General features: G+C 42.5%; 1 protein-coding gene across 2 annotated transcripts in view; it reads right to left on the bottom strand.

The window, feature by feature from the left end:
- Positions 1-19,685, bottom strand: part of VPS13B (vacuolar protein sorting 13 homolog B) — an 818,081-nt gene that overhangs the window by 19,770 nt on the left and 778,626 nt on the right. For both annotated transcript variants that reach the window (XM_065895774.1, XM_065895773.1), the window contains exons 54-55: positions 5,130-5,248; positions 404-1,209 (exon numbers count right to left, since the gene is read on the bottom strand). In XM_065895774.1, coding sequence (XP_065751846.1) covers positions 404-1,209; positions 5,130-5,248 — 925 coding nt within the window. The remainder of the gene's footprint in view (positions 1-403; positions 1,210-5,129; positions 5,249-19,685) is intronic.

Below are 19,685 nucleotides of genomic sequence, written 5' to 3'. Positions count from 1 at the left end.
GAGCCTTGTGCCTGCAAGGAGCTGAAAGTGTTTGCTAAATGGGATTAAAATTCTGTTATATATATATCAGCAAATATAACAGCTACTACTGCTTGAGTGTTCATTAAGTGCCAACCAAAATTCAGGGTACTTTACATACTTTCACTTTTTCCTGTCAAATATCTTAAAACCCATTTTATGGATGAGGAAACTGAGACATGGGAGGTTCAATAACTTGCCCAAGGCCTCACAGCCAGCAGCGGAAGAGTCTGGATTCAAATCCATTACTATCTAACTGCAAAGGCTGTGCTCTTCACCTCCTACCAAGCTGCTTCCCTATGTCTCGAAGTCAGTAAGTCCACCCCAAAGCCTTTCCTTTCTGCTCACGCTCCAGCTCATCGTGGCCCCTGGGCTGTGTCCTCACCTGCTCTGAAGAGAGCCCCCGCGGCGTAGTGCATGGCCAGGGCGTGGACAAGCTGCCTGGCCGTGGTGAAGATGGGGCCTCTTTCAAACACTGAGAAGGAGAGCGGGGTGTGGTCGGAGGCTATGTACAGCTTGAGGGAAGCGTGGATGCTGACGAGGAGATTCACCGGCTGTATCACCAGCTTCCGTAACTTCACAGGATGCACCAAGGCCCTGGCGTGCTGCCTGACCTGCACGGGCAACACCTGTTTCCCATCTGCAAAGACCGTGGGGTGACCGGCTGGGCTGCTGCTAGGAAGGTAGGTCTCAAACAAAGTTTTGATGTAGTAGACAAATGTATCTTCCACATATAAGCGGGCAGGTTTCAATTCAAAACTGAACTCGTTAATATCAGATAAGAAGCTCTTGCCCTCAGTTAAGGTGAGGCAAAGTTTGATAAAACAGTTTTTCTTGTATTCTTCCAAATCTTTGCTGGACGTAAGGAGACTCTGCATCTTGGAACACTGAATAGATTCTGTTTTCTCCCCCTGGCAGACCAAGACAGCGAAGTGGAAATTGGACTTGTTATATAGCTGGTTGTCCAACTGCAGGTCCCTACAGCAGACCTCCACACAGTAAAGGTGAAAGAGGGCGGTGGCCGTCTCTTCCCCAGGGACGTGACTAGCCACCGGGGCTATTTGGAGAAAAACGTTGTCCAGTGTGAGTCTCAGGAGCTCAGATGATACTCTGTGGCAGGTGAGGTCATCAAGCACCGCCAGGCTCAACTGAGTGATGGACATTTTAAATGTCACAATCTTCTCCAGAGTTCTACAGGAGAAAGGGAAAAGAACATGAGTCTCCTCTGCTTTTCTTTTCCTCCCTCCCTTTCTTCCTTAATGTCTTAGTGTTTAATGACAGTGCCTTATTAAACACCTCCTGATGTCCTATCAGATTCTCATAAGAAACAAATAAGAACTCAACTTTCAGTACATCGTGTCTGGACAGAGCCGGTCATACTCCAACAGTATTGGGAAATGTTCCCAAAGGGACTATTACAAGTTCTTGTCGTGTTGCTGTCTCATGTTTCCCTTATCAACACCAGATTTTTTTATTCTCAAATCCCTCTAGTTCTTTGTGCACTAATTCTCTGTCATGATCATCACAAAGCAGAAAGTCATAATAAAATAACCAAGATGCCTTACGCTGGAAAAGTACAGCAAGCAGAAGAAAACTCACCATGAACCCACACCACAACAGCCCAGCTCCCAGCGTCTTAGGCCATGTGCTCTGCTCCCCCCGCCACGTTTAGAGCTGAGCTGCCCACGCTCCCATCTCCGCGAACCCCTCTAACGCGCGCTCAACCACTGGGCTCTCACTCCCGTCAAGGTCATCTCTCCAGAAATTCACCCCTTTCCTATATCGTTTTTTCTTCACTACTAGCAGCTTATAAACATGCTCTTATTTCTCTTGTCTTAAAAAAATCCCTCTTGTAACTCTATCTCCCCCTCTAGCTATTACTCATTTTCCTGACCCTCTTTACATAAAAACTCCAAAGCATATACACCTTGTCTGCTATTCCTCACTTTCCATTTTCTCTTAACTGTGCTCCAGGCAGGCCTTTGTCCCCACTAGTCTACCAAAGCAAGTCTCGTCAAGGCCCCCAAGGGACTTCCATGTGGCTAAATCAAATGATGGGCATTTAGTCTGTGACTCATTCACCCTACAATGGCATTTGACGGGGTCGATAACTTCCTCCTTCTGGAAAAACTTTCTTTGCATGTCTGCTCTCAGCTCTTGCATGTCTGGTCACTCATCACCTATGCGACACCCTCCTCTTAAAGTTAAGGTGCCCAACGTTGAGCCCTTGGTCCTCTTCTCTTCCCATCTCCACTCACTCCCCTTGGAGATCTTCTTCCAGGCCTATGATTTGATGTGCATCTATATGCTGATGACTTCCAAAGTCACATATTCAGCCTAGAACTCCCCGTGAACTCTGATCTTGTATTTCTAACTGCCCATCCACATAGTAGTGACTTACAGGTCTCAAAAGACATCTCAAGCGGTCACGTCTGTAGTCAAACTCTTGATCTCACCCCCAGTCCCACATGCAGTAGTTCTCATCTTGGTTCACGACAGCCACATCCTACCAGCTGCTCAGACCAAAAATTTTGGAGTCCTCCTTGATGCCTCTATTTTCAACCCTTATCCAATGTGTCAGGGAAATCCCATTGGCTTTTCCTTAAAATACATCCCGAATCTGACCATTTCTTACCACTTCCCCTGACAGTGTAGCCTAAGCCATCACCACCTCCAGTGTGAATGACTGTAATAGTCTCCTGACCAGTCTCCCTGCTCCTCCTGTGCTTCTCTATAGTCTACTGCAAGAGCACAGGGAACTATATTCAATATTCTGTGACAAACCATAATGCAAAAGACTATGAAAAAGAATATATATGTGTATAGCTGAGTCACTTTGCAGTACAGAAGAAATTAACATTGTAACACTGTAACACTGTAAATCAACTATACTTCGGTAAACTTAAAAAATGAAGCTGCCAATGGTCTTCTAAAAATTTAGGTCACATCATGTAACTTCTCTGCTCAAAAAGCTCCAATGAATTCCTGGTTTCACTCAGAATTAAAATGAAGCCCTACACGACGTGCCCCCTCCTTCTAGCTCTTCCCTCCCTGACCCCAGGCACTAGTGCCTTCCTGTTCACCCTCTACACTTGGCCTGCACTGGCCTGTTCCACGCTCCTCCAATATGCCAGGCACACTGCTTCCGACCTTTGAACTGGCTGTGCCCTTTGTCTGGAAAGCTCACCCCAGACGACCACATCATTAACCCCCTCGCTGCTTTCAAGTTGCTCAAGTGTTAACTTCTTGGTGAGGTTTACCTACATCAATTTTTCAAAACTACACTCTCTCTGTCCCTGTGCCCAGGTACTACTAGTCCTTCCCAGGCTCTGTTTTTATCCCTGCAGAACTCCAACTTTCTACTGAACCATAAAATTTCCTTTTTTATTATGTTTATTCTCTGTCCTCCCTTTCCCCACCTATGAGAATGTGATCTCCTCGGGAGCAGGGATTTGGGGCTTTTCGGTCACTGGTATATCCTCATCCCTACAACAGCACCGGCATCCAGTAAGCACTTGAAAAATATTTGCTGAACAAATGAATTCAGGAAATACAAGCAAATACTTGTCCCTTTCCTATTTCTACCACTGAATGTATGGATTGTTGCTACTGTCATAAACAATGCCCTACTAACGCCCTAAATAAAACGTTCCTGAAATTGTCATGTGGGCTTGAAATTTTGGGTTATGCAAGTCAAAATGTAGTCTCCAGTTTTGTTACACTATTAATTTTTTTTACAAACACTGCTGGGCAAAGGAAACAGTCTACCCAACCTGTTTGAAATATTATAAATTCAAATTAATGATAATTTGGCAAGGTCCAAATTAATGAGTTCTTAACCATATATGAAAAGCAAGGAAATTTAAAAAAAGGAGCTTAAACAAATGTATAAAAGTTGATATTACTATTTCATATTTTAAAAATTTAAAAAATTAAAAATTTTCTGATTATAAAGTACATTCTCCGTGTAGAAAATTAAAATACAGAAAATTATTAAATAATCACTTATAACCGCACATCTATTAACAGTTTTGATTCTTTTCTTTTCAGTGTTATTTCTAGGGATGTTTTCCTTGCGTATGTGTGAGAATGTGTGTGCATACATGTACTTGTATGTGCACATAACTAGGATATTTATATGTTCAATTTTATATTCTGTTTGCTTTATTTAAGTCATCATATGTATTTTTCTCTTCCACTAAAATCCTATAAGTCTCTTTTCTGTGGATATACCATTTATGGTACATTTATGTATCATCTATTCCTCTGCTGATGGGGTTTGTACTCTGAATATTTTGCCATTATAATTAGCAGTGTGATAAAATCTCTCTGCATACCTTTTCCTACTTCTCTAATTATTGCTTATCTCAAGCTCTTAAAACTGTTAAAAGTGGAATTTCCAAGCCAGAGGGATTTTAAAGCTCTTGATACATATTACTAAAGTGCTTTCCAGAAAATGGTAACAATTTACACTTTTACTAGGACTGTATATGATGGAACATCATTGTTAATTCAGTAAGTAAAAGTAGTCTTATTTAAATTTGCATTTCTTTGATTACCTGTGTTTCCTCTTCCTAGAATTTTCTGTCTTTTGCCCTTGTTTAATTTTTGGAAGGAGGGACTATCTTCATATTATCCCTACTGAATTATATGAGTTCCTTTAAATTAAGGATAATAACTCTGGTTCGTATTTGTAAAACCTGATGGCAACACTCAGGTCGAATGGGGGAAAATGTGGCTCTAAGAGGTGACTTTATTTTTGCTGTAGCTAAGTCTAATTACTAATTACTAGGTGGTCATGTGGATAGAGAAGTATTAATTTGCATTTCATGCTAATGATAATGTATAATTCTAAGATGCATGTCTTAGTTTGTAAATCAGCTTGTTACACTCACCAAAGAAGAACTGGAAGGGGTACCCAGAGAAGATGATATACTGCTTCTTATTATGGGTGTAATTTAATGCTAATAACCATACCCTTATGGATTATACAATAATTAACCAAAAGCTTTAATGTATATATTTGGATGACAAAGAATGGCAAATAGTAGGTTTACAACTTTATAACGGGAAACATACCCTGCTGATACTGGGATACTAATTAAGCCTACCTGTTGGTATTAGTTAAAATAGGTCCAGCTTTTCCTTCTGGGGCCACAGTGATGAAGACTGTGCCACACTGATGGACAGTGTCCACATACACACAGCCAAAGCCAGTCAGGAACACAACCTGCAAAAAGAATACTCAAAATAAGGTTGAAAAGCAATAAGAAACACTATTGAAATGGCTTCAAATGTCCTTTTTTAAAAAAATTTTATTGGAGTATAGTTGCTTTACAACGTTGTGTTAGTTTCTACTGTACGGCAAAGTGTATCAGCTATATGTATACATATATCCCCTCTTTTTTGGATTTCCTTCCCATTTAAGTCACATCAGAGCATTGACTAGAGTTCTCTGTGCTATATATAGTACGTTCTCATTAGTGCTATATATAGTACATTCTCATTAGTTATCCATTTTATACATAGTATCAATAGTGTATATATGTCAATCCCCATCTCCCAATTCATCCCACCCCCTTCTTTCCCCCCTTGGTGTCCATATATTTGTTATCTATTTCTGTGTCTCTGTTTCTGCTTTGCCAATAAGATCATTTATACCATTTTTCTAGATTCCACATATATGCGTTAATATACAATATTTGTTTTTCGCTTTCTGACTTACTTCACTCTGTATGACAGACTCTAGGTCCATCCATGTCTCTACAAATGACCCAATTTTGTTCCTTTTTATGGCCAAGTAATATTCCATTGTATATATGTACCACATCTTCTTTATCCATTCCTCTGTTGATGGACATTTAGGTTGCTTCCACATCCTGGCTACTGTAAATAGTGCTGCAATGAACACTGGGGTGCATGTGTCTTTTTGAATTATGGTTTTCTCTGGGTATATGCCCAGTAGTGGGATTGCTGGATCATTTGGTAGTTCTAGTTTTAGTTTCTTAAGGAACTTCCATACTGTTCACCACAGTGGTTGTATCAAAATCTACATTCCCACCAAAAGTGCAAGAGGGTTCCCTTTTCTCCACACCCTCTCCAGCATTTACTGTTTGTAGATTTTTTGATGATGGTTACTTTGACTGGTGTGAGGTGACACCTCATGGTAGTTTTGATTTGCATTTCTCTAATAATTAGTGATTTTGCACATCTTTTCATGTGCTTCTTGGCCATCTGTATGTCCTCTTTGGAGAAGTCTATTTAGGTCTTCTGCCCAGTTTTTGATTGGGTTGTTTGTTGTTTTGATATTGAGCTGCATGAGCTGCTTGTAAATTTTGGAGATTAATCCTTTGTCAGTTGCTTCGTTTTGCAAATATTTTCTCCCATTCTGAGGGCTGTCTTTTCGTCATGTTTATGGTTTCCTTTGCTGTGCAAAAGCTTTTAAGTTTCATTATGTCCCATTTGCTCACTTTTGTTTTTTATTTTCATTACTCTAGGAGGGTCAAAAAAGATCTTGCTGCGATTTATGTCAAAGAGTGTTCTGCCTATGTTTATGCAATCCGTATCAAACTACCAATGGCATTTTTTCACAGAAACAGAACAAAAAATTTTACAATTTGTATGGAAACACAAAAGACCCCTAATAGCCACAGCAATCTTGAGAAAGAAAAACGGAGCTGGAGGAATCAGGCTCCCTGACTTCAGACTATACTACAAATCTACAGTAATCAAGTCAGTATGGTACTGGCACAAAAACAGAAATATAGATCAATGGAACAGGATAGAAAGCCCAGAGATAAACCCATGCACCTACGGTCACCTAATCTATGACAATGGAGGCAAGAATATACAATGGAGAAAAGACAGCCTCTTCAATAAGTGGTGCTGGGAAAACTGGACAGCTACATGTAAAAGAATGAAATTAGAACACTCCCTAAAACACCATACACAAAAATAAACTCAAAATGGAGTAAAGACCTAAATGTAAGGCCAGACACTATAAAACTCTTAGAGGCTTCAAATGTCTTAAGTTCTGATTCAATACCACAAACACTTCCTGGTTATATTTCTTTATATCCATGTGTACAGGCTATTCAGCTGACTTGAAATGAAAAAAAAGAATCAAATCCAGATTTTTCAATATCCAGCTATAAGGTTCATAGAAAAAAAAAAAAAAGATGGATGAGAGGGCATGAGTGTCTTCATTCTCTGCTTCTCTGGAATTGACAAATAACTCTGTATGGGCTGGAGCCCTGCCATGGGCCACCTTTATGTGTGCGTATGAATCTCTGTGGGGAAAAAAACCCCTAAAACACAGGAATTGAAATGCAACGTGCAAAAAACTTTCAGGCTCTTGAGTTTTGACTTACTACCATAATGATGCCCTTTTACGCTGGGGACACAAAAACATACCCGAAAACCCAACAACAAGACATGCTATAGTCCCCTCAAGGTCCCTCACATAACTTGTAACAAGAATGTCAGATAACTTGATTTGCTTGGAGTTAAAATGAATTTTTCTTCCATGAGAAGGTGGACTAAGACTTAAAAAAAAGTTCTATCTCAGAAGCCAGGTGCCAGGCCAGCAGAACGGATGTCCTTTCAGAATTAAATACCAACGTTGCTTAAACGGATAAATATTTGAAATCAGAACTATTTGAAAAACAACTCCGAGAACATCATGTCCACTGCCAGCATTACCTGAGGGTAAGGGCAAGAACCTCCCTGTGTTTGGGAATGTTGATACTGATGATTTGCAGTATCAATTCCGTCCAAGGCTAGACCCTTTATTATTGTTAGAACCGCAAATAAAAGAAGAAAGACTGAAAATTCCTGGATGAAGGAACAAAGCTAGGTGTCTGCCTGGCATGTAATGAATGTGTTCTAATTTTGACCAAATGAAGAGGTACCAGAAAGAGTGTACACAGAACCACAGGAGTCTGTGATTCTCACCCTTGGAAGTGACTTCAAGGTTACTGGGCTTTTTCTTGTACAACGGCTCCTCCTTCAGAAATCCTGAGCATCCAGGGCACCTGGTCACCTCTGCCTCCTCCCTACTTTCATCTCCTGCTCTGCCGACTCCTGCCCTAGCCTTCTTTTTCATTCTATGGCCACTGCTCTAGCTTAGTTAGGTCCCTGAATGCCCCTCAGCACCCTCTGTGTGGACAACGCGCTGTCCCCCCATGCAAATCCTTTCCAAATTCTGTGGATCTTTGCACATATAGGGTAAGGACACCTTATTCCAGGAAGGTATTCTCTAATTTTTCCATTCCTTTCCTCAGACTGATACCTACTCCTACATTCCTAAAACACTTTAACCATACTTCTGTTTGATCACACATCTTATTGCTTGTATTACAGTCACTGGTTTATACCATAGACTCAATCACTAGATTCTCAACTTCTTGAGGGCAGGAGTGGAGTCAGTTTGTATTCTCTATGGATGTATTTCCCAAATGGACTGTTTTGCAAAAATATCTGTTTCAAAAGACTCTGTATCCTGAGTTTGCCCTTTTTTGTTCCAAGATAAAAACTGAACTTGACTATGATAAAAGGTGGAATGCAGCCAACCTAAAAAATGGCTCAGCTCACGAATCTAAAACAAACAGATATTCTCTGAGAGACAGTCACATTTATAAAAGCTATTATTTTGTATGATATGTAAAGTAAGTCAACTGCTTTCTTCCAGGCTTACAGACATGGGATTATTCATTTGACACAAACCTTTTTAAGGTCCTGTGCTCCCATGTGTATTCCTTCCTCTCAAGGACTGTCCATAACTTCAGGGCATACCCCAGGGTTTTAGCAGAGAGTGTTAGAAACCAGAACTACTACCCCTCAAAGAAGGGAAGGAGGGGATCAGAAGAGGAAAGTACTTATTGCTCTGCTCATTCTGAAAGCAATCGGCAGGCGTTTTGAAGTGAGGATACGTGTACTTCCTGAGATAAGGTTCAGGCAAGCTGATGGTTTCTGTTAACTGCCCAGGGAACTCTGAAAGTAAGCAAATTAACCTAAACCTTTAAGGTACGCCTTCCAGCCAAAAACCTGGACCCTGGACAGAAATATTGCTGGGTGTCCCTTTTACTCATCACTAGAACGGAAGAAACACAGACTTTAATTCTTGTAGCTTACTCTTGTCTCCTTTCACATGTAGAGAAATAACCTGCAACGCCAAGCATTTTGTACAACGTGAGCTCTAGGGATTAGAGAGTTGGGAACCCAAGTGCCAGAGGAATTAGTGCCAGGTCCCCCAGAAATTAAAATAAATTCTTGTTTTGGTCTAATGGTTTGATCATTTAATCATTCAATCAATTATTGGATATTTAAGGTGAGCCTAAAGGAGCTCCTCACTGCGGTAGGCACTGAGAAGAAATCATGCCCTCAAGTTGCTCCCAGCCTCGGTGGTGAAAAAGCCAAGTACACAAATAATGAGATAAGAGCTAAAAGTTCCAAGGCAGAGATGTATAAAATGTTTCTCCCTCTCAGGGTGTTGACCATCATGGTCTCTGTAGAAGTTCATGAGGGCAACAGTTTTGTGTCCATTTCCTTCAAGAAGGAGCATGATAAGGCTTGCTTTTTGGGGTTTGCCCTCTTGCCAACCATGTAAGAGAGCCTGGTTTAGCCTCCCTATGGAGGAAAGACCACGTGGTAAGAGAGCTGCCCAGACTTCCCAGCTGAATTCATCCATAACCAACCCTCTACCTGAATGCAGCTGCATGAGTGATCCCAGGCTCACGCAGAAAAATCACCCAACCAAACCCTCTGAAGCACCGTTGCTGCAAGCCTCTAGGTTTGGGGGTGGTGTGCTACAATAAGCCAGACAGAAGATGATGGGGCCTCTGTCAACCCGGGTCCCTGAGTGCCCATGTAGAACAGAGCCCCTGATGACAAACCCTGGGATGTAGCATGAGCAAGAAGTAAACAGGACTGTGTAATGTAGCCTAGACTAATGGATGGAGATGTTGGTAATAGAAATAGGGTTCCAGCAAAAACCTACAATCTGAGTCCTTGGCTTAAGGGTAGGCAGTAGGAATTGATATTGAAAGCTACGAGAATGGGAATTCATGTTACAAAGTGGCAAGACACTTAGTAAAACTTGTCTGAGATTACTTGGGAGGTAGATTATAAACCTAATAGATTTGTAGCTCTAGAAGATGAGGTTTGAAAACAAAACATAAGTAGTGAGTGCTGGCTGCTGCTGGCTGTGTCTGGCAATGTGTTTCACTATGAAGAAGCGATGAGCTCAGGAAAGAACTGGCCAGTTTGCAAATAGAAATTCAAGAGAATAAAGAGATTCCAGAAATTCAGGGCTTTGCAAAGTCAGTAATGCTTTTAACCTCAAACGGTAAGAGATAAAACTTGATCTTTGAACATGAAGGCAGATTAATACTCACTTAGGGCTATGTATAGCCATCAGAACTCACTGTTAAAACGTCTTAATTGTTAAAGTGACTCAGAAAAAAGTTTTAGATGAATAGTTTAACTTTGCCACAGAAGCTCTCCTAAATCTAAAGAGAGGTAAGGAAGCAAGACGGTACAGAAATATGTCTTTAAAAGGACCAAGGATGTGGTTATTAGCACATGGAAGTCTCTGGAATCAAGCAGCTAAGCAGTCTACCGAGTTTCTGAGAAATCACCACTGCCTAGTAAGCTCATGAGCTAGAAGAGTCTGTGATCGATTATTCGAGACTCAGTACAACTTCAGATGTTGGTCAAGGAGGATCTCTGAGGGTAGATCCAGGGACCGGAAGAACAATGGCAAAAGAGCTCTCCCATGAGCAGAGATAGGGCCTGAAGACTATTCCTTGTTTCCAAGGAATAAAACCCCACACAATATGTGCTCAGAAAAATTTCAGATGTGTTGTGGGTGAGAGGCTGTGTATGTGTCTCATTCTCCCTCTTTCCAGCTTGCAGGAGTTATTACTGTTATCCTGTCCTGTGTTTCGGCGGGGAGAGGGGAGCCGATGAGTTCATACATCTCTAGATGAAAAGGAGCCACATCCAGGCTAAGAGGGCATCACTCAGAAGTACTGCATTCCAGTGGGATGTGGTGACTGGTTAGAATCTTGGGGAGGAGGGGGTGGAGAGGGGAAGAATGAATTAAGAGACTGATTTTTTTTAAATAAAAAGCCAAGGGGTTGGGGCTTCCCTGGTGGCGCAGTGGTTAAGAGTCCGCCTGCTGATGCAGGGGACACGGGTTCGTGCCCTGGTCTGGGAAGATCCCACATGCCGCGGAGCGGCTGGGCCCGTGAGCCATGGCCGCTGAGCCTGCGCGTCCAGAGCCTGTGCTCCGCAACGGGAGAGGCCACAACAGTGAGAGGCCTGTGTACCGCAAAAAAAAAAAAAAAAGCCAAGGGGATTTTTCTCTTTTTTTGTGAGTTGTTTATTATTGCAGAATAAGCTAGTCAGTCCTGATCGATGCTGTCATTTAGTTATTTTTTACTTTCTTCACTTCACATTGGTAGTATGGGTATGTGTGTGGAAGGCTATAGGCAACATATAGTAAGAGACTTGCTGCTTTAACCACAAAACATTTGGGGAATACTCCGTGTTCTGTCATTTGTGTCTGTGTTAGAGCACTTAGATCAGTAAGACTTTCTCTTACACACTGTGGCTATAAGAAAACCACTGAGGCCTAGGTCCTGCCTCCCAGTTAGTACATTATCTTTTACTACAATTACAAATAAGGAACAGTGTAACGTAACTTGTGCTTTCTACATATTCAGTTATCTTTATTAAAATGATTATTTACTATATTTTTATCCAACAAACAATATTTTAAAAAATTACCCCAGTTTAATTTTACTGAGTAATTAAGTTACAAGGTGACGCCTAGGAAATAACTGAAAGTATTCTTGGAAGTCTACCTCTCTTCCTTTCTCTCCCATTCTTTCTCTCTTTTTTATCCTGATAGACTATATGGAATAATCCAGGGTTAATCAAGAGGCAGTTACAAAGCATCCAGCACTGCAGCTCAGTTACATAACGGGTATCCCTGTTATTAAAAGTCCTTAAGCCACCCCCTCCTCCAATTTGTACTAATTCTCTCCATAACTGGGCTCAATTCCCATCACAGCACACTTGCTGGACTTCATCCCTCTTCAGTTGTCTTTCTTCTACCTGATTCATTTTGCTCCCACCTCACATTTGCACTTCCTTTCTGATAGTTAATTTTGTGTCAACTTGACTCTGGCCGTCGGGTGCCCAGATTAAAACATGATTTCTGGATGTGCTGGTGAGAGCGTTTCCAGAGGAGATTAGCATTTGAATCAGTGGATTCAGCAGACTGCCCTCCCCAGTGTAGGTGAGCATCATCCAATCCACTGAATAGAACAAAATGTGGAGGAAGAAAGAATTTGCCCCTTTTTTCCTGCCTCACTGTTTGAGCTGGAACATTTCATTTCATCTTCTCCTGCCCTTGGACTGGAATTTACACCATGGCTTTCCTGGGTCTCCAGCTTGTCTATGACAGATTGTGGGATGTCTCAGCCTCCACAAATAGATCTGAAGATATGGTAATCAGGCATTGCATTTGTTCTGCTGACTTTTGGCAAAAATCTATAGAACAATTCACCCTCTATTTTGGGAAGGAAAAAATATACTTATATCCCCAGATCAAATAGTTTGTAAAAGAATATCTTAGGAAGGAAAATCATAGTATGGAAGACTTCAAGATTTAGACTTTGAAGGGAAGAAGAGATTTCCCCATATGCTACGGGATTGAATGCTAACCTGCAGGGGGAATAAGGCAGTAAGATGTAGCCTGCTTGGCTGCAGGTAGTGGTTTGTCTTAAGCAGTCTAGTGGACTGAAGAGGCTTTTCTGCACTGGACTCTGTGTCTTAGTAATCACTCTGGTGGTAGCTGTGGAGACAGATTTGCGGATAGGAAGGCTGACAACAGAGAGACCCTTTAAGGGGTTATTGTTAAAATCTGGGAGAGAGATGATGAATAAAAGGCCTGAAGTAGACCCTGGTCACAGAGAGAAGGGGCAGATACAGAGACACTTCTGTGGAATTTCTGCCAGAACTTTGTGACTTACTGGAAGAATGGGGGAAGAGAGGGAAAGGAAGGTACTGGGATGCTGCAGAAAAAGACAGGCTTGGAAGCTAGACAGTCCTGGGATTGAATCCCAGGTCCACTTGCCCTGTGCAAGTTAACCTCTCTGAGCTTCAGGTGCCATCTACCTGTAAGAGACGCGATGCAGACTAATGACAATGTTTGTGTAAAGTGCTTGACATAAAGCAGGCATTCAGTACAACTTTATATCAATATTATCTAAGGTTTTTATACTGGAAAAATGGTGGTGATATTAACTGAAGCAGAGACTCTAGGAGAAGCTGGCTCAGGGGATGGAAAATGATCCCATTGGTTTCAGATGACGCTGGTTTGAGGCGACTGCAGGTCTTTCAGGCAGAGGTGTCTGGTGGGTGGCCAGAAACACAGAGCTGGAGCTCGGGAGGGATGTGGGTGTCTGAGACAGGTACCTGGGAGTGACTGGGTGACACAGATGGTAGCTGAAGCTCGGAGATGAATTAGATCTCCCAGAGAGGAAAAGAAGTGGGGGGGGGGGAAATTTCTAAGGTAGGAACGACTGGATAAGGATGAGAAGAAAATAACAGATATTCTGGGTGTAATTCTTCCTTCTGTATACTTACTGAAAAATATTTTAGGGAAATCCCTACTCCCGAGTATCTTGGGAAGCAATGGTGACTCAACCAGAACAAACTGTAAACACATAGGAGACTCTCAACCAAGATACTTGGCAGATGTTACAATTGGGTGTCAACTTGCTGATATCTCTTCTGGCCCTGATGTGGGGGGGTGAGGGAGGCGACCGAAGTAAGCAAGAAGCCAAAACATCTGCACTACACATTTTATAAGGCAGATTCTCACTTGGATCGACAACTTCTTCTCTATGTAAACATTTTGGGATGGATGCTAATGATATCTCTGAAAATGACTACATGCCCTTTAAGCATTCGTGCTCAGGGTTACCCCTGTCTGATCTGCACCAAATGGACTGATTACGCATTTGAGTTCTGGCTCATCAAGCATTTACCAAAGTGTCTCATGATATTCTTGCAAGCAAGATAAGAAATATCTTATACAGTATAGTTTAAAAGTGCTTTTAGACACATTTTCTTACTTAAGAAATGTGGGCTAAATGACAGTACAGTTTGGTGTGTTAGTGGCTGATTGAACCTATGCATTAGGGAAGTGTCTGGGGACTCACTGCAGCATGTTGACCTTGGACTTGTCCCGTTCAACATGTTTATTAATGACTTGGATGAACATGTAGAATGCATGCTCACCACATCTATAGATGACATAAAGCTACTAGGGATACTTAAATATGTTGGATGACAGCATCACAATTTTTTTAAAGTGATTTCAACAAGTGGATTAGGCCAATAGCAACAAGATTTAATTTACCGGGGGTAAATGTTAAGTCCTGTCATTGGGTTAAAAAATGTCAACTGTACAGCAAGTCACATGATAAAGATCTGGGGGATGTGGCTGACCACGAGTTCAATAATAACAAACAGTCTGAACTCGTTAATAAAAAGCTAACTCAATCTTCTAATTTATTAATGGAAGCATAGGGAGGTAATAGCTGGTTAGACCACATTTGGAATAGTATGTATAATTCTGGCTGCCAGGTTTTTAAAAGAGAACATGACACACTAGTGTGTTCAGGCAGGGTAACTGTGGTGATGGGTCTGGAAATCATACTTGCTGAAGGAATGATTCAAGGAACCAGAAACGTTTGGCCTGGATAAGGGAACGGTTAGAGAAGATGTTGAAGCCGCCTTCAAATGACTGTAGTGTTGCTCTATTAAAGGGGAAGTAAGTACTCTGTGGTGCCTCAGCAGGTTAAACAGGATGGATGAAGAGATCCTACAGAGGGGTAGTTTTCAGCTTGACATAAGCAGAAACTTTCTCATAGTCACTGCTGGAATAAGCCATGACTATGACACTCGGAATCTTCTAGGGTGGGATGTCATGGAAGGGACTCTTGCTCTAGGTGAAAGGGGAAAGTAGAAAACCTCTTCTAACCTGTGCTTTCATCGACTTTCAGGTGGAAATGTCTGTAGCCAGGGCAGGACTCCAAAGAACAGACAGTGCTCTTAGCTTGGTATAGGAAAAACGAGACTGGGCCACATGTGAGCAGACCCAGGTTCCAGCCTGATGCTGCTTAATTATAAACCATCTAGTGGATTACTTTTTAAGCCTCAATCCTCTCATCAGTAACATAAACATCAAAATTACTGCCCCGACTATCTTAGAGTTTTTGCAGTGATCAAAGCCTCTATCTTAGGGCTTACTACACTCGACTGCATTTATTTAGCTATGCAGGTGCCTTGAAGGTGGGAATTATACATTATTCAGGGAGAAGGGTTTGGCCCTTGATAGGTCCTCAGTAAAAGTTGGTTGAATAAATGAATGAAAGAACGGAGACTGGATGTGAAAGCACTTTGTAAATGGTACAGAGCTTATAGGAGAAGAAAACAGCAATGATGCTGACCCAACTAAACACTTCTGTTAAGAGTCAAAGATCATGAGGACTTCCCTGGTGGTGCAGTGGTTAAGAATCCGCCTGCCAATGCAGGGGTCACGGGTTCGAGCCCTGGTCAGGGAAGATCCCACATGCCGAGGAGCAACTAAGCCAGTGTGCCACAACTACTGAGCCTGTGCTCTAGAGCCTGTGAGCCACAACTGCTGAGCCCATGTGCCACAACTACTGAAGCCCGCGCGCCTAGAGTTCGTGCTCCACAACAAGAGAAGCCACCACAATGAGAAGCCCACGCACCGCAACGAAGAGTAGCCCCCGCTCGCCACAACTAGAGAAAGCCCGCGCACAGCAATGAGGACCCAACACAGCCAAAAATAAAATAAATTAAAAAAAAAAAAGAGCCAAAGATCATGAGAATTTACTGTATCTTTGTAGAAGAGAATTCACCTGCAAAGAGATAATTTTAATCTGCCTTTTGGGGTTCAAACTGCTCGTTCTTCTTTGGCTCAGAAATTGCTTTTCGTAAACAATTCAATCACTTCCCGTGGCTTTTAAGATAAAACCCCAAATCCTTGATTGGAGTTACAGCATCTTGCCAGGTTTGGTCTTGAATTGCCTCACTAGCCTCCTCTCTCACCCCCTTTTCCTTCATCTGGCACTAGGGCCACACTGGCATTTAGATCCCTGAAAGGCCGATGCTCCCTCTCTGAGCACCAAAGCTTTGAACACATTGTTCTTTCTGCCAAGAAAAATCTCCCATTCTCTCGTCTAATACTTGATACCTGTTCCTCCTTTAAGGCACAGATGCCAGGTCTCTTACCCACTGACACTCTCCTTGGCCTCTCAAATTAGTCTGCCGTATAACAGCACACCTGTACCCGCCTCTCCTGCAGAGCTGTTACCAGAGTTCTCAACAGTACGACGACCCATGGGATTACTTGCTTATCATCTATCTCCTCTACACATGGTCTCCTTGAGGGAAAGGGCTGTGTTCCATGTTTGTTCACTGGATTTTATGTAGTCCCAGCGCCAGGTTATAATGTCTGGCGCATATTTAATCTCGAGAAGTCCTGTGGATTGAACGACTGAAGCAATGTTTCTCAATGTCTATATTAGTAAGAAAGTAACTACTATGTTTTCTGTGTACCTTTTTTTGTTTTGAATTTTTCCAAAGAAGGTTGCCTAACTGACGAAAATAAGGTTTTGAGCTATCAGCAGTTGAAATCCCCTACACTGTGACAGGATTCTAAAGTATCTCCCTGATAGGATCAAAATTAGGACTTAAAATTATCAACATAAGCTTATTTTTCGTGCTTTTACTTACTTATTGAGAATCTGAAGATTTTTCCTCCCTGAAGTCAGGCTCCCACCCACTGTCATTAGGGATAAGAGCACCAGTTGCCACTGCGGGGCCTCTGGCTGAGATGTCTTCTAACCAGGTGTGAGCCAGGGACACAGCCCCAGAAAACCCACCCCCATCAGGATTTTGTGGCCGACACGCTCTCAGGTCTTCTAGTTAACTCTTGATCCAAAGAATACTTCTTTGTGTAACCATAAAGTTACTGTCTGCATATTCCTTCTCATATTCCATGTCAAAATTATACAACATGACACGGTCTTATTTACATGACCAAGGCAGGGGCATCTCTATGACTGACAAAAGCTAAAGGAGTCTTCTTCCTTGGGGCATAATGGAGATTTTATGGTGTTTTAATTCTGCTTTTTTTTTTTTTTTTTTATTAATTCTGCTTTTTTTAGGTCAGCTTTGAAATTCACATCACGTGCCTGTGACCCAGGGCTGAGGAAAGGCTCCTGGAAGACAAGCTCCCTCCTACAGAAGGGCTGCTTCCTTTCATCAGAGGACACAGCTCCCCAAGCTCCCCAGTGATTTATATGCCCTGGTGTGTTACTGAGGAGATGCCAGTGAGGGCCTGAAACAAATCTTCCTCCAGAATAGGAAGTAAACCGTGGTCTGTGGGACATATGGCACACAGCTCCTCAAAGATTAATGGGAACATGAGACTTTGCTGGGTCCTAGGACCAGGGATGATAAGGGTGTTGGAAACAGTACCTCCTCTCAGCTTTGAAGTGTCCCTGACTACAAAGGTTTGAGGAAATTTAGAGTGAACAGGAATCCCCAAAATAAGGTTTGGCAGGCAGAATGCCTATTGTAAAGAATTCCCTAGACATATATAAGCAAGGTTTCAAACATCTTCAAACCGATGCAGGGGAGTTCAGGGACCCTTGAGAAGCTGGTGATACTTATTTTGTAAATTACTGAGATGGGGAACGTCTTCTGGGGCTGCGCAGACCCAGCAGATTTTCGCTGTTCATCACATGAGCACTGCGGATGGAGATCACACCCCTCAGTAGTTTGGGGAACCACAAATGCAGGTCTCCCAGGTGAGCGGGGCCCCTCTTGCACCTGTCCCCGGCCATGTCCTTCACCTGTTTCCACAGCTACACTCTCCCCAGGCCCCCACCCGTTTCCCTCTGTCTCTCAGCAGATGTTTCATTCCACACTTCATAATAAACTTAAGGCCAGTGGGTATCACTTCACTCCATTTCCCAGTCCATCCCTCCTGAGATCTCTACCTACACCTGTGCCCATCCCCAACTCTTTTCTGCCAACAGAGAAGAGGGTGTGGCCCTTCTGTTCAAGTAGAATTACACTCCCCATGCTTTGGACTTGTCTCTCTGGCAATTCCTCGCTCCTGTTTTCATGTCTCCTCGACTGACTCCTTTCCCACAGCATATAAAGGGCTTCCTCCCCACTGATCTCATCTGCTTCATGGCCACGCTTCTTGAAAGAACACTTCTCACCGTCCCTGCACTCCCTCACTTCCACTGCCTCTGAACCTGTAACTTCCAGTGGCTACCCTGCTTGCCCTCTTCCCACCATCTGCCATCCTGTAAACTCTCTCTCTCAGGGGCTTTCCTGTTTCTGCCCAGGTTCTCGCCCAGCCACTCTCCTGATCCTTCTCAGTCTGTTGCTGCATGACACCCACATGTTGGAGCTTCCCAAGGTTAGGCCTGGGACCCTCTTCTCCTCCCTTATAAGACCTCTCTTGGTAACCTCATCTTCTCTTTCATTCATTCATTTTTCTGTATGACATGTGTTCAGATCTCATTGTGTTGGCAGGCATTCTGCTGTAGGCTGTGGATGAATAAGGCAGGTGTCTGACTGCCAGGAATCTTGACTTGGTAGGAAATCATTTACAGAAGTGAATGCAATTAAATGTTACAAATGTTGTGTGAGTATGTAGAGGGTCCCAGGGGGGTGGGCAGGAGACTTCACAGGGGTGTAGGGAGAGAATCCCTTGAGAGATGAGAAAGAATGTGCCACCAGGACTGGGGAAGAGGGCAGTTAAGGAATTCCAGGTAAGGAAGTAGCACTCATAGCACATGCTGTGCAGTCAGGCAGGTCTGGATAAAATCCCAGTCCCTTCCCTTGTAACACATGGGAATTAGGCCATGTTCCTTCTGGAGATCTCAGTTTGCACCTCTGGAACGTGGAGGTGACAGTCCCTATCTCGTGTGGCTGCTGCAAAGGTTACGTAAGAATGAATGTAAAGTGCTTAGCCCAACGCCTAGCATACACTAAGCACTTATTAAATGATAACCGTTATTATCACTGTAAGTACATTTATAACTTTAACACGTGTGCCGTAACCATTACAGTAGGACCTACTTCATAAGCCGGTCGTGAAGATCAAATGGACTAATACATGTGAAAGGACTTTTAAAAAGTTCAGCACATTATTGAGCCATAAAAAGGAATGAAGTTCTGACACATGCTACAACATGCATGAACCTTGAAAACATTATGCGAAGTGAAATAAGCCAGACACAAAAGGACAAATGTTGTATGATTCCACTTACGTGAGATGCCTGGAGTAGGCAGATTCAGAGACAGAAAGTACATTAGAGATCACCAGGAGTTGGGGAGAGGGGAGAGTGGGGAGTTATGGGTTTAGAGTATCTGTTCAGGATGACAAAACATTTCTGGAAATAGATAGTGGTTATGGTTTTACAACATTGTGAATGTATTTAATGCCACCGAATTGTACTGAAAATGGCAAATTTTAAGTAGAGCAGAAAGGAAATGCTAGGTTCCTGTGCCATTTTCAAGAAAAATATTATCACTAACAT

The sequence above is a fragment of the Phocoena phocoena genome, chromosome 17, assembly GCF_963924675.1.
Source record: "Phocoena phocoena chromosome 17, mPhoPho1.1, whole genome shotgun sequence".
Classification (NCBI taxonomy): Eukaryota; Metazoa; Chordata; class Mammalia; order Artiodactyla; family Phocoenidae; genus Phocoena; species Phocoena phocoena.
Note: the sequence above shows the minus strand (reverse complement) of the source record. Positions and strands in the feature narration are given on the sequence as shown.